The 15,946-nt window shown below is 35.2% G+C and overlaps 1 protein-coding gene across 1 annotated transcript in view; it reads left to right on the top strand.

Moving 5' to 3' along the window:
- LOC114158575 (clavesin-2) overlaps positions 1–13,744 on the top strand; it is a 38,303-nt gene extending 24,559 nt beyond the window's left edge. The window contains exons 4-6 of the mRNA XM_028040209.1: positions 6,333–6,443; positions 7,258–7,490; positions 8,280–13,744. Of these exons, the coding sequence (XP_027896010.1) occupies positions 6,333–6,443; positions 7,258–7,490; positions 8,280–8,373 (438 nt within the window). The 3' untranslated portion in view covers positions 8,374–13,744. The remainder of the gene's footprint in view (positions 1–6,332; positions 6,444–7,257; positions 7,491–8,279) is intronic.
- The last annotated feature ends 2,202 nt before the right edge of the window (positions 13,745–15,946 follow it).

Below are 15,946 nucleotides of genomic sequence, written 5' to 3'. Positions count from 1 at the left end.
TAATTCTTGCAGAAAAGTTTCTTGTAAGTTAGTTTTGTCCTTATTTTAAGTACTAAGACATTTACGAATGAAACTAGACTAAAATACTTGGTGAGATTTTGTGTCTTTGCAGTGTTCGCTGCAGCATCATCTTCCTGTAGAAACACTTTCAGATCTTTTCCTGTTTCAAAAGCCGAAGTGGATTCATATACAGGAAATGATAAAACATTTTTAAAAAGTCCAGATTTCCTTTGACCTTTTAGAAACATCTATTCTGCCTTTTTTCACCACAGTCATAAACTGAAATACTTAAAACATTTCCAGTATTTAAAGAGAATATGATTATTCCCACCTGGATTATTTTGCCTGTGTTATGCTAACATGCCTCACTCCATTGTAGCATGTTTATTTATTTCTGATGCCTGAAACTTTGCCAGCCTGCTGGGCCTCAAACCAAACGTAATTACATCCAATCAGAGCAGCCTGCCGTCTCCCAAGCTCTCAACATTCTACCCAAACACTGAAGCTGTGGAATCTGAAAAATGACGGATGCATAAATCAGAAAGGCTTCCTGCTGTGCGTCATGTCCAGGCTCTGCTCTGAAGCTCGTTTTAGACATTTACATCTCTACGGTTGTTAAATCTTCTCCTGAACTGGAGCTCCCGTGATACGATCCCGACCCAAATCCTCTCAGTCACACTGCAACTCTGAAGGGTTTCCTGGAAATGTTTTCAGACTGAACCTAACATAAAGTAGATTCAGTGTTGCAGCTGCTCTTGAACGTTACATTTCATTTTTTAACAAGAAAATACAAACATGAACACTAAAATATTCCCCTGCAAATCATCATATGGCAGAAATTCTAGACAATTGTTCCATTTCTTTGTTAAAAATTAAGAAAATAATTTGCAATTTTTTTAGGGGATGCTGATATTTCTGGAAGCTGTTAGTTTCCAAACTAACAGCTAATATACTGCTGTTAAATTTCATATTCTGTAGTGGAAATTTACAGCAATTATTCAATGAGACAAACAGAAACAGCTAAAACCTGCATTGTTTATTATGTTTTATTTTGGTTTCATGCTCCAGCTGATTTATTTCTTTAATTACCAATATTTTATTTTGAGTTTTTCAAACAACAGGTTAGAGTAGAGATCATTTTTATACTGGTTAAGACTTCTTTTTTTATTTTTTTAAGTGTCACAGAGAACAAAAATGCAGGCAAGCAGATCAAATTAAGAATCAAAAAGCAACGGAAAGGTCTGCAAAAAGAAAAGAAGAGCAAGAGAAACCAGGTAGTTTCTGTAGCAGGAGGATGATTGCAGGATGGGAAGCAGGTGTGTGATTAATGCTGGGAGGAAAAGCAACTAGGAAGGACAAAATCAGAGAAACAGAACCTGACCCAGTACGTCATACGACTCAGAACGTAAAAATAACACAATCTTCAACCCCAGTCATTTTGTGATCAAATTAGAAAAGGTGCTAAACAGTTTGCAACAGTATAATACAAAAGCAGGGGTTTCTAAAGGGTGGTCCGAGGGCCATTTTCAGCCCTCTGAGCAATTTTGGGTGGCCCTCAGTCGCCTAAATTTGGTCTGGCAGCTCCAATAATAATAATTTTTAAAAGTTGGTTTGAAATTTTTACCAACAATAACTTTCAAACAAATCAAATTCTTAAAATGGAAAATGTACATGCAACACAAAGTATCCTATCAGCCATTTTTAATCTAATTCAATCAGTGAAGTTTGTGCTTTACATCATAAACATATCAGAGTCAACAGAAAACCAGTAACAGACATCACATTTAATCAAATGTCATTGTTAAAATCATCAATACAAATAAAATACGTTGATCAATTTAATATAAATGAAACTATAAACATCCAGCTACTGAAACGCAAAATAGAAGAGCGATTCATTTCCTGATCTTTTTGCTGAAAAGATCTAGGAAAACATAATCAACTTGAAGAATTGAAGAAATTATTTGTTTGTTTTTTTCAAACCTGCAAGAATTATTTTATGTTTCGAATCTATAATGATTCACAGATCCATTTTCTACTGAAACTACACCACTTTGTCTGAATGTTTAGTTTATTGTGGGTATAAAACTGAAACAATAAAACCGTCGTTGCAATTTTACTACAATTGATTTCATTTGAGCAGCATCTCAGAGAGTGAGCAATAAATTTAAACCATCGGTAAAAAAGCATCTTTAGCTCCTGTTTCTGTCAGTCTCCTGACGTGAAACGAATGCAGCCAAAATGTCAACGTTAATCCATTCCATCATGGTCGACAAGACAATGAAAATCATTACTGTAATTATTGCTGAAGGAAAAGAGCGCCGTCTGTAAGATTAGCAGATTTTACAAGCTGGTTGTGGCCTGGGGTCAGATTTGGAGGCAAATCTGCCAGAGTGCTTTATGTCATGAAGCAGGAAGTGGGAAGGTGCATTTCTTTAAGACCAAGTCAGGCTTTAGGGAGCAAATCATTTCTAATGTGTTTATCTTCCTCAGTGAAGCCACAGGCTCCGAGGAGGAGGAAGAGGAGGAAGATGAGTCAGCATCAGAAAACAGAAATGTTGGAGTGAAAAGCATCAGATCAACATGCTGTCCAGTTGTAAACTGTCTCCTCTCAACCTCCTGTCGTTTTTTTGCCTCTTCAGCATTTTTTTCTGAAAATCATCCCCTCCCCTCAGAAAGTGACCTGCAGCAGGAAACCAGAAATAAAGTTCTCATTTCTGTAGGATCGACTTTAGCCTCAAAGGAAACGCTGAAGTGGATCTGACTCTTAATGCAGCTCTTCATGTTTAAGCTTCTTATTTGTCAACTAGTTCAGCTTCAAAATGTTGATTTTTAACCCCAGGATGAAAATAGCTATAATAATTCATATAAAGATTCAATTTGTTCCAGTTTATTTTTGTTTTATTGTGTTTTGGTTACATTTTTGGGTGGCAGATTCTCTGTTTTTAACTTGCGTTTCAAACATTAACATATTTTACCTTATTGGACTTTGAGTTTTCCACTCGTGATAAAAACCAGCAGAGTGATACAAGTAAAATTAGATCTCAGTTTGGATTTCTTGCTGAAATCTGATGTTTTAATGTGATGCTTCATGCTGCTGCTGTTTTCTGTGACTTCAACCAAATTTCTTTGTGATTTACGATCCCATGAAACCCGCATGCGCAGAACAAAAACTGTTTATGGATAAAAAATGGTTTTTAAAGTTCATTCGGTGACGGAAGTCAAAAAGATCGTCCCAAAATCAGAACAAGACGAAGGAAGCTGATAACAGGACCACAAGTCCTAGCAGCAATCTTTAGTCATTGATTTTAACTTCTGTAGAGAAGTTTGTATGGATGTCAGTACCAACAGAGATGTGATGCGTTTTGGTGGAACAAACTTTATTCCTAATTTAATAATTAGGATGTTTTCAGCCGTTGTTTACGTCCGTTGCAAAATTATGACATATTTATCACTTCAATAATGTAAAAGTCGGATTAAATGCGACATGATCATCCAGACTGCAAACTATGAAAACTATTTTATATGTATCGGATTTGGTTCCATGTATGGAAGTGGCTCAAGTTGGATTTTTTGTGGTGAAAAGTTTGGGATTGGACCGTTGAGGCTGCCTTGTAAAAGTCGGATATTATGGGCCAATTTTAGACGCATTCGACTTCTGTGTGAAATTAGCCCACAAGTCAAATTAATAAAATACATTTTTATTATATAATTAGAATCTGCTGACTATTTAGTTTTAATTGTTGATTTTATTGTTGTCTAGAAAAAAGGGAAACCTTCTCATCATTTGGTTCTTTGGGACAGAAAATGTCTTTCACTTTGGATGTTGACTAATTCTTGTATGAAAGTACGTCAGTTATAGATTCCTGTTGATCCTGCAGTCAGGAGCCTGCAGCTCTTATTCCATTTTCAGGTGTTCATGCATAATGCAGCAGGTCGCTTCATCAAAGTGAAAATGGCTGCCAGGCAAAGGGCAGGCCGAAGGTTTACACACAGAGGAGCAACACGTCTGCATGGCTACTAAAATACATTTCTCTTCCATGTGGGTCAATAGTGTAGGTACAGAATATACAGTCCTGGTATTTGAATTAAAAACATATTTTTACCTTTAAATGCATCTACTTTCAGATGTTAAAAGAAAAATGTTTCTTATCCATCTGCTGTGGCAGATGAAAGATCATTTAAATCCTGTGGGAACAATCAGATGGAAACATCTAAAACATGCAAGGAAATTAGATTTTAAGAAAAACACTTCCTGTTTGTTACACCAGATAATCCTTAGATTTCTGTTCTTATGCTGTGCTAACTGTTAGAGCCATAAATATGGATCTGTTGCCATAACACTAACTGTTTGCTAACTGTTAGCTTCCTGAGCTGCGATCACCACAGAACTACGTTTTACTTCAGCTTTGAGTTCGATTTCTACGCAGCATTCTGTTACAGAAACATAGAAATTTTGTTCTGATGGCAAATCAAAATATTAACTCTCAAAATGAAGTCTTAGTTGCACAGATCCACTAAAAGCTTTTTAAGTGTTCATCTCCAAACAAGAGCAGAATTACTTTGGAATTGCAAATGGAGGTGAGTCATAACCTCTTATTTTTAAAATATGCATCTATTAGAAACGTTTCCAATAGCACAAACTCTTTGTATCAAATTTTTTGCTGAGATATTTAGTTTGATGCTGGATAAACTTGCATAGTTGAGAAGATTCTGGTGTCTTTACATGTGAAATACAAAGTGATGTTTGTGATAAAGTGCTGCTGCTGCCAGATTTGGTCTCTTGATGTTAATTTTCCAGCTCCTATTTGGTTTAATATTTCCATGTCTTCTATTTTTTGCAGCTTCTGTTGCATTACTTGGCTTTGCTTCATGTTAAATCCTGCAGTTGCTCTGATTATCTTTGTTGTTTTTTATCAGTTGCATAATTTCACCTGTTTCTTCTAAAATAATCAACTTGTTTTGCATCATTCATTTGATTATTCTAGAAAATAATCCATTTATTTTTACTGTGTATATTCAGTGCAGATTTAGTAATATAATTATGCAAATATAAAATATGTAAAAACATTATATGGCAACTCATAAAATGCCATTTTTGGAGAAAAATGTAAAAAAATTTTTGATTAATTTCATAGTTTCTCTTTAACCCAACTGTTAAAAAATTTGACTTTGACCAAAGACTTTCAGCCAATTATTCACAGATGACGTCTAGTGAAGCAGAAACTTTTCCACCATGTTGACCATTTTAATGCCCAGACTTTAACTGACCTCTGGCACTTTTATCTTTTTCTTCTCTCCATCACGGTGCCAAAATATTTTTTCCCACTTTTTTTTAGATTAAAGTCCTCTCCAAGCAATTTTCATCAGAGCGTAATCTCGCCTTGATATTGGACCGCAGCCGAATTATGACTCAGACACATAAGCAGTGGACTGTAATTATAATAATTGTGTCCAGCCTTCTAGGAAACACGGCTGCGCCGGACTCCGGTGCCGCACGCCAACGGCGCACGCCAACCTGCAGCAACACAGACTCATGTCCCTCCGGGTTTGAGCTGCGGTGCCTCTAAAATAGACCCGACCATTTCCTACTTAATATGCGATTAGAGACCATTTGCAAAAGTAATCTAATGAAAAGGGACAGGAAACTCGCAGAGGTAATTTTGTGTTAACAGGATCTCAATGTTTTTTTATGTAGGTCGAGTTTAAACTCGTCTCATTGGCTGGTTGATAAAACACAAGAAATTTGAAATAAATACCTTCAGGATGATGGTAGCCTTAAATAAAACAAATGAAAATAATTCTTAACGTTTTGGGAGAGTCAACCAGAGACCTGAACTGAATCTGATAGAAATTGATTAGGGTGATGGCAAAGAGTACTTCCAAACACTTACTAAGGAGTTGTCAAAATTTCAGAGTAAAAATGCAAGAAATCTTGTCAACAACTATAATCACAAGGGTCTGATTGCTGTGATGTCAATTAATTTCTGCTGATTGTTGAGAAGGCGATAAATTAATTTTAAAAAATGAATTTAATTAAAAAACAGATTTTTCCTTCCAAAATTAAATGTCCTAGATTACTAATTAAAGTCTGATTACCTCTCCTTTGAGGTAGCATAAATTAAATTAAATTTGTGCTAAATGCAACTGAAGGCCTGAAGTGTAAAAGGAAATATATACTGCTATATGATTTTGATAATCATTTAAAAGTAGTTTTGTTCTTTTGGTTTTAGTAAAATTATTTAAAAGTAAAACTTTTTGTTCTCTTTTTCCCCTTGTTTTCCTGATAAAATGATCTTTTGCGTCTTTATTTATGTTTCTGTTTCTAACAGGACAGTTTTCCTGCGAGGTTCGGAGGAATCCACTTTGTGAACCAGCCCTGGTACATCCACGCCCTCTACACGGTCATCCGACCCTTTCTCAAAGACAAGACCAGGAAAAGGGTAAGACCAGAGGGTTAACATGTTAAGAAAGGAGAAAATGTCTTTAAACATTGATTTAAAAAATATAAGCTGAACAGCAAATAGAATGAAACTGTACACTGTGTCAGTTGTACTTTATTTATCAGCAATAACTCACAAACAATCTGAATGTTGAGCGGTTTGCTTACAATGCTTTGCACACACTGCAGGAGTTATTATTATTCTATTTTATTCAAGATTGTGTTTCTGTAATTATCAAAAAAATGTAATCCAGTGAAGGACTGGTGGTGTGAACACAGCACAGCCTCGTGGCTCATTGTTTGTTTTCATCACGGCGGCTCTGACAGTGTAGCAGCAAATTGCTTTTTTTAGGTCAGCAACTGCTGGCACTTATTAATCTGGGAAGGGTTATAGGATCATTGTCAAACAATGTGAAAGGCCTCATAATGCAGGGAAAGAGAGAAAAACCTTTAGCACAGCCACAAATCTCTCCAAGAGCAAAAACTCCAGCAAATTCTCAAAGAAAAGAGAAACTTTAAAAAAAACCAATAGCTTCATCTCAGATCCTACAGACCTCAATTAGGATGTTAAAAGTTAAAGTTCATTACGACACATTAAATAAAGATGTAACAAATATTGTAGTAATATAATCATTAAGTAAATTAAGTTATTTTGCATCATAAATGAACAGCAAATAGATGCTAGCTTTGCTTTCCTGTCCTTTCTTTTATAATTCAGGCCACCAGAGTGAAAACATTTACTCTAAAAACAAATCTTAGGAAATGAAAGCCTCCAGTTCATCATTTCCAGTCCTGCATTTCTTTCCTTTTTGCAGATTTTCATGCACGGTAACAACCTGAACAGCCTCCACCAGCTGATCCACCCGGAGATCCTGCCGTCAGAGCTGGGTGGGATGATGCCGCCGTACGATATGGGGACGTGGGCGCGCACGCTGCTGGACCACGCCTACGACGAGGAGACGGACTACTGCCCAGAGTCCTACACTCTGTCGGTGCAGGACCTGGAGAGAGACCTGGAGAAAAACATGTCCCCAAAGACCATGAAGAGGTCAGACTATTTACCAAGTTGGATTGCTTGGTGATTTAAAAAATCTTCACCATTTATTTAAATTAAATCCTCCACAAAAAGCTAACGTCCATGTGGTAGGGCCAGCGAAATGAACCCAGTCTGACCCAGAGCAAATTCCTGCTGCTGGCCACAATACAACATAATCCACTGTGACAGTAAATCATCTCGTCACATGAGACATAATGCGACTCAAACGTGTTCATGATATGGAAGACAAACAATCCTGAGCTGACACAACAAACCGTCACCGCAGGGCATCACACTTACAACACTTATTGTTGAATCATTAGTCACTAATTAATCATCAAATAATGACTCATCAGGTAATTAGTCTGGATAGTTAAAATACTCTGACTCAGTTGGTTTCAGTTCTGACGTGTTTGTGTGAATTGTTGTTTATGATGTTTCAAAGCAGTAAAGCCTGTTTTGTAAGCATTATGGAAATAATTTCTATATTTATTAGAAGCAGTCATGTAGGAACTCATACAGGAAGATTGTAACTAAATGAAAAATGTACACAACATAATATGACTTCTTTTTTAATTGCTTTCTATTTTCTTTCTGTAATATATGGCATTAATTCATTCGTTTTTTTCACGTTTTACTTTAACCTTTCAGGAAACATTTAACTTGTGCTGGATTTTTTTCTTTTGCAAATATTCCTTTGCATCTCCCACAATGTCTTATAGGAGTTTGTGTGTAAACACTGATGTGGTTATTAATTAATCAGCTCCACCTGGATCTTATTGAATGTTTGTGTTGCTGTAGGTCTCAGTCGGTGGTGGAGCCAGGAGTCCTGAAGAGACCCGACAAGGTGAAGAGTGAAGAAGACAACCTGCAGCCGCTGCTGTCGTTGGACTAAACACCCAAAGTTACAGCAGAGAAGCAGAAATAGATCAATATTTCAGTTCCTAAGAACCTACCTGTGCACATACTGGAAGCAACTCTCATCCTGCAGAAAGACGTTCCTTCAAACTTTACGGAAAGCAGCAGGAACACGTCCAGAAACCGACGAGCTTCTGATGGTCCTCTATACAGTATATTTATTTATGTAGTTTCATGTCAAGTGCCAATTCCAGAAACTGTAAATATGAAGTCTTTAAACAATCCAGAGCGGAGCAGGGAAGGCTGGTCTAAAACCGACGTGTGGAGGTAACGGTTCCCACGGTTACTACAGGAGGATGGATGTGTGAAAACTGCAAAGCATATTTCAAAGAGGGCTTCAGGCTTTTTGATATCTTTCTGAAGAAAAACTCTGCACACGGACAAGAAGGGGGCCGCAGAAAAACAGACACTGCTTGTTTTCTTGTAAGATTTTTCCAATGACAATAATGTCTAAAATTTCCGTCTCTCTCCAGTTATCTTTTGGAAAAGCAAACCTCCCTTTACGGTAAGAGTTGTCTCAATGAATCATCGGCTTTTTTCCCTCTTTCAGCCATTTTCTCTCCATCTGACCCAGATGTCACAGAAAACTGCTCTGCTCCACCATTAGAAGACCCACAGAGCCGCAGGCTCTCTTCCTCAGAAGAAGTCGTATTTTCAGAACCTAATGGGTGTAGCCACTAAAAACAGGGCTAAATATAATTTTATAAAAGCAAAGTTCTTTTGCTTTGTGGCACTTTTTGTGTTGCAAGGTGGGAAATCTTTGGGTGATAATGTTCATCCAAAAAAATCAATTAATCACTGAATAGCTGCAGTTTAACTTTCACTTCAGGGTAAAGGTTTTTTCACTATGTAAGATTTATAGAAATAGATGTAATAGAGTGCACCATTTCTTTTGCTTCTGCAGGAAATCACATGTACATAATGCAGCAAATGGCTCTGCAGGTTTAATGGCTCATGTTAAAAAAATATATATATTTATTGTTTTTAATTTAAAATTTGCAACCAATCCACACATCAATTTAGCTTTCACTTTTACGAGTATATATATTTTTAAATTTCTGTGTCTGGTTTGATTTCAGGCTTTGTAATTCAAACATGTCAGCTAGTTCTCACTCTAAACGTCTCCTATTACAATAGTGTTATAATCAATAAACAATACTCCACTTAAGAGTTTAATTTTAGACAGATATTCATCTATTTGGACCATTATCACATACATATTATGAATTAGGGCCATTGCAGACAGAAAAAAGATGGAGTACATTTCTGCCAAATAAAAAACTTCAAAATGTTCAACTTTTGAAACTCAAAAAGTTCCCACATTTTTTCTATGTGGTCCAAATAAACCATCGTAGAAATCTGAGTTTTTTCTCAGAACTCTGACTTTTGATCACAACATTAAAGCCAAAATTCTGACAAATAAAAGTAAAAAAAAGAATTCTGAGAAAAATAATCATTCATTGATTTTTTTCATGATTCAGAAAACATCAAAATGTCCCCAAAAAATCCAAATGAACTAAACTGGATGTTTAGTTTGTAATGTTGCTGACAGAAACTCTCCTCACCTGCAGACATTCCAAACTGCAATAAAGTCTCTCGTTAGTAAATGTAGGTTACAGACACAGACAATAATAAATGATTTATGTCAGAACTTTCTTTTTTTAGCTATGTAAACACAATGAGAGAAAAACTCAAACATATTCCAAACAGTTTGGACATTTATTTTCTGTAAAAAGACCTTTAAGTACTTAGAGTTTAGGTTAAATTTTATATTTAGAGTACAGATGTTATAATTAGTGAGATTTTTTATTTAAATTGCTACTGCATAGACAAGATAGAAGCTTTAACTCAGCATTTGCTCCACCCTGTTTTTTTATTTTTAGAGTTTATTGAAATGCATCCGGCTCTGATGGAGTTTGATAAACCGCTGTTACAGTTTCTCCACATCAGGCGAATGAAGTGCAAAGCTTCAACCAGTGAATGTCAGCAGAGTCTCTCCGGCTGGGAAACGGGCAGCCGGGCGGGTCCAGTGCGGTCCGCTCGGAGGCAGAGAGCGTCAGGTGTCCGGCTGAACGCGGAGCGACAGCTGGGATGTTCAACCAGCAGACGCTGCTCAGCATCAGCCGCGCTGAGAGCAGCCAGGCCTCCTGATCCGCTGCTAAATCACAGACAATAACCAGCCGCTCTGAGGTTCACACTTTCATTCACTGAATTTATAATCAGTTTGTCCCTCTGAGCAAAAAGCTGCTCAAAATTTGTAATAATTTGACTCTGACGGTTCCTGCATGAAAAAAAATTTGACGGTGTATTTTTCACAATGAAACATTTCACACTTATTTACATTTTTTTACATAAAATTATACAAATTTGAGATTATAATTTTCTTTCTGGTCCACCTCAAGTATGAGGGTAATATGAAGAATATCTTGATGCGAAGATTTACAGTAGGTCTAAAAGTTTCAAATCTTTTTAATGCTAAATTTACTTCAAATTCCTGTAAAAAAAAAATTATTTGTCATTTCTTCCCCTAAATTTACATGTTGGATTATCAATTTGCCTCTACAGAATCCCAATCACTGCCACTTAGAGGTATTAAAACTTTGGAGCTTCAGCAGCCAATACAGTCCTGCTTTCACCAGAGATTTACAGAAAATAAATACATTTTGGAAACCATTTCATGACGTTAAGCAGCCATTTTTAAAAATGAGTCATGCTAAATTTGGCTGCCTGCATCACTGAGGATGTGGCTGAAATATAATAGAAATTATACTAACAACAAGAATCAATCTAAGTTTAGACATGAATATTGATCATTTAATAGTTTTTGATCTGGACCTCAGTCTTCATGCTATTAAACTAATTGGTAAATCCACTTTTTAAGAGATGTAGCTAATATTTTGAAATTGACATTTTTGGGCCATAAGGAGTTTAATCTGATTTAATCAAAGTTTATGTTTGGGGTATAAAGTTTCTATAAAGAACATAAATCTCCTCTATAAATTGGGTAAAATTGTTAACAGTTTTGAATGAATTTAAGGAAGAAACACTTTAAGCTATAAACTTAAACAGTTAACATTTATTTCACCAGCTGTTCTAGTCAAATGTTGTTTAATGATCCAGCCAAATATATTCTGGTTTAAAAAGAGGAACGCTTCCTGTTTTGTTAATATTAATCTAGTTTAAGTTTTAGAGTTTTTTGCAAAAAAAATGCAAAATAATCTCAAAATGAATCAGGTCCACTAACGGGCAAAATCTGAATCTGAGAAAATGTAACAATCCTTCACAGAAGCTACCAGGTGCTTAGACTTTATTTTCTGCACATAAACAAACACCTTGGATGTATTTTTTCAAACAGCATGGTGGAGGTCAGAGGTCATGAGGTGTAAAGACAAACAGGGACACACACTCTCACACACTGTCACACACACACTGTAGATGCTTCCAGTTGTTGGGATTAAACGTTTACATGAACTAAACATGTACACTGCTTGAATATCGCTCCACTCCGAGAACTCAGAGCCTCCTGCTGCTCCACCGAAGGTTTCTAAGGTTACAGTGACAGAAGTGAATTTCACTGGTTGACAGTATTTAACAGATGGTTATACAGAAGATCTTTAATTTTACAGAAAGAAATGTCTTTTCTGGTAATTTCTCACTGAACATTTAATATTTTTTGATGTTTATTTTGTCAGTATTTTTATGGAAATTGCTAATGTTTATTATTAAAATGTCAGATGTGTGCTTTTTAAACTGTAAGCAGTCTGAAATAAGTTTCATATGTAAGAAATTCAGCATTTTGAATGTTTTTCTACATGATGTTTTTTCTTTTTATCCCAAAGTTTTCATCAGAATTTTAAACCTTAAAAAAAAAATTTTAAATCTAAAAACCACCTAAGATGCCACCCTGGAGGTTCACAGATCTTCATACACATTTACCAAAACATTTTAGATCTTTACAATGCACTATATCATAAAAAGTAACAGCAGTCTTTAAAAACTACGTTTTGTAATTTATTTTATTAAAAAATGTGCAGCTCAGCTTATTTTCTCCTGAAAATATACAGCGTCGTCACATTTAGTCACACCTGAAAAAGATTTGTGTAAATGACTAAAATTAACTTTAGATTGCAGAAGCTAAATCTGACATTTTTCTGTCTGATTTCAGAATCTGAATTATCTGGTCAAATTGTGCCCACAGAATAAGAAAGAAGACAATCCATCCCAGTGCAGCAGATGTGTGTTTGTCTCCATAAGCCAGAAAATGTTACAAAAAAACTAAAGTTAGCAAACAGTTGCAATTTGAGAAAAAAAATAAAAGTTTTTGTGCAAGGATGAGGTGGTTTTCACATCGTATCGAAATTAGTGTATTTCATAAAACTCTAATGGAAACTTTTTTTTTTCAACCAGATGTTACTAATGGTGGAAAAGACAAAAGAAGAAGACAGGAAGTAGTTGGAGGATGATGGAGTGGTGTAATCTTTACTGACTTATTGCGTAAACAAACATATTCACACAATTGCAAAATTATTGATATTCCACAAGAACACAAAGTTTTGAGTACATTTGTAATGAAAATACAGCCGCTGTTTCTAAAACACAGGAACCTCCAGGATGGTAACTGATGTGGTTTGCATCTTTTGTTTTACTCAAGCTAATCAGTAAACCAGACACAGCGCTGAAGCTTCTCTTGTTTGAAGTATTTCTTAACTCGCCTTCTATCAGTAGGTTTGTTTTCAGTGACATCCAGTAAAGTAAATCCTCCTGGCTTTTATGAACTTGAGTTGAATAACTTTCCACTGATTTAATCATCTTTTTTCCCCGATTTAAAGCTTCCAGCAGGGACAACTCTCTGCATACAGCCTGCTTAATGAAGATTTGGGATTCATTCCTTCTTTCTTCTGCTCTCCATCACGCTCTTGTTACTCAGTATTTTGTAATAATCGATAGTCTGTAAGCGGTTTAATTCTCACTGACTTTGAATTGTGTTATGTCTCTGCCAAAGCCACTTGTTCCACTGAGAATCTAATGTATTGTTTCTGATCATTAAGTATTTGTGCACTGATGACATTGAATGATCTTTTCTTACTGATTGGTCATTTCTTGAGGAGAAAAGAAACGAATGCATAATTTTGAGTTTACTCACTTCTTCTTTTCTCACAGTTTTTTGATTGTATAGTTGCAGTAGGAAAACCACACTGAAGCAGAAATGTGAAGTTATTATGGAAAGCCAGTATATTATAGGAGCAAAAACTGTCCAGTTAGCAGGTGTTCTGTGTGTAAATGTCCTCAAAGACAATTTGCTGAAATGTAAAATGATCAAAATAAATATGGACATGCAGATTTTCTCACTCTGTTGTTTTAGATTTTGTTTCTTTTGTTTAACATTTGAAACAAGATCAACTGTAAATATTGGGACTCTCAGATAAAAATACACTCATCTCACTGATCAATTTAATAAATTTCACATTTAAAAGAATAAATGTAAATCTTGTGAAAGGTAGAAATGTGTGTAAATGTTAACTCTTTGGAGAGCTAAGAATGCTACAGGAGTCTAAATTAAATGACCTTCACTTATATCCAAAAGTCAGAGGTCAACTACATGCAGATGACCCCTGAATATTAAAGTGATTTCTTTATTTCTGCTGCTCAGTTTGTTTAATAACACAAACAGTTGCTTTAATGCACAGGTGTCAAACTCCAGTCCTGGAGGGCCGCAGTCCTGCAACGTTTAGATCAAACCTGAACAGAATAATTAGGTCATTAAGGCTCTGGAGAACTGATCTACACCAGGAGGAGGCAATTAAGCCATTTCATTCCAGCGTTTTGTACCTGTGGCACATCTAAAAACTGCAGGACAGCGACTTTTGAGGACTGGAGTTTGAGACCCCTGCTTTAATGGAGCCAGAGGAACTAATCAGAGGTAAGTAGATGCAGCTGAGAAAGGGAGCAGGCAGAGAAATTAGAAGTGAAACAGCTGGGAAGGAAAGTCGAGTGGGAGAAAGAAAAAACAGACATGCAGGGAAACAATACATGACATCTAAAATGGTAAGATTTAAATTTATTCCTAAACTAAAACAAGATTTAAGCAAATAAACAAAAACAGAAGCATGGATGAAAACCAAAGTTCTAACCCTTAGAATCTCAGACACAAGATAATTACAACCTGTTGTTGTTCAGCTTCTCTTTTGGTTTTTTGTATTTTTAATCAGGTATGTAAAATAGTAACTGTATGTAATCCTGACTGGTTTTGATACTTTTCTCTTTCTGCATCTCAATCATACTTTTAATGTTTCAGTTGTTGTGACTAACGCACTAAAATAAATGCTCAAAACATTTTATCAGACTCTAAAAGATTTGATTTTTTAAAAAAGGTGATGACTTGTGTCATCGCTGAAGGAAAAAAATATTTTTTTGTTAGAAATGTTTTAAATCAGTATAGATTATCCATATGTATTGGTTAAAAGGTGGAGATTTCTCAGGAGAAACAAATTCACATTTGTTCAGATGTTTAATGATAAAATGAAACACAAATAACTTTAAATATTTATTCACATTATAACACAAAAACTCATTTTGTAGTGAATGTTTCAACATTTTACACAGCAGACATTTTGATCTTTAAATGTCTGTTTTGTGTTTTGTTGCTTTTGTTTTTACACACAAAAGTCAGATCTGTGAATATTTGCACCAATTTATATTTTACAAAGGATATCCTCATGCATAAAACATAAAAAATAACAAAATAAACATCAGTTCCTTCTGAGAAAACAAAATCAAAGAACTTTAATTCTGTTTATTTGAAACACAAATTTGAGTAAAATAACCACTCATGAAAATAATCTCACTAGTTTATTGCTGCAAATATAAAACTAATCATTTCTGGCTCTAAGGCAGTTATTTTCAAACTTTCTAAGTAGGCTTTGTTATAAAATAAAAAAGAAAAGAAAACACAAGCAGAGTTTAAATCTAAAGTGTTGAAAAGTTACGAAAGTGATTTTAAATACAAACTTAAATATAAATCAAGTGTCAATGCTACCAAATTATTTGTTTCTGGTGCCTAAATGTCAAAGACGCATCTTATTTTGAGAAAAATATATCGAAGTATAAATTAAATGCACATCAACTCAGACAGCAACAAAAGAAATGAACAAAAACTGCAAATATACTGAAAACAATAAAGTTTCAAGATGGTCTAAAACTTAAATCTCATTTTTATGAAACACATGTAACTTCTTATCTGTTTTTGAGAAAAAATGTTTGTTTAAAGTAAAATACACTTCTATAATGTCTTCCTCAAGTTGCCCACTGTTTAATGAATGTGTGATTGGTTGAATGTGGCTCCAGTTCACTTTAAATATTCATTATTTTCTGAAGCCTGGATATGATTTTCTAAAACAAACCTCTGAAATGTGAAGCTGCTCACCTTTAATTTAACCTGCTTACTTGGTCAAGTGATGAGAAAAAAGCACCAACGTTAGTGGCAGTAATAAAACATTAATGCTCAGTATGAAAACGGAATACATATTTAGGACATTTTACAGCTAAACACC

The sequence above is a fragment of the Xiphophorus couchianus genome, chromosome 15, assembly GCF_001444195.1.
Source record: "Xiphophorus couchianus chromosome 15, X_couchianus-1.0, whole genome shotgun sequence".
Lineage (NCBI taxonomy): Eukaryota > Metazoa > Chordata > Actinopteri > Cyprinodontiformes > Poeciliidae > Xiphophorus > Xiphophorus couchianus.
Note: the sequence above shows the minus strand (reverse complement) of the source record. Positions and strands in the feature narration are given on the sequence as shown.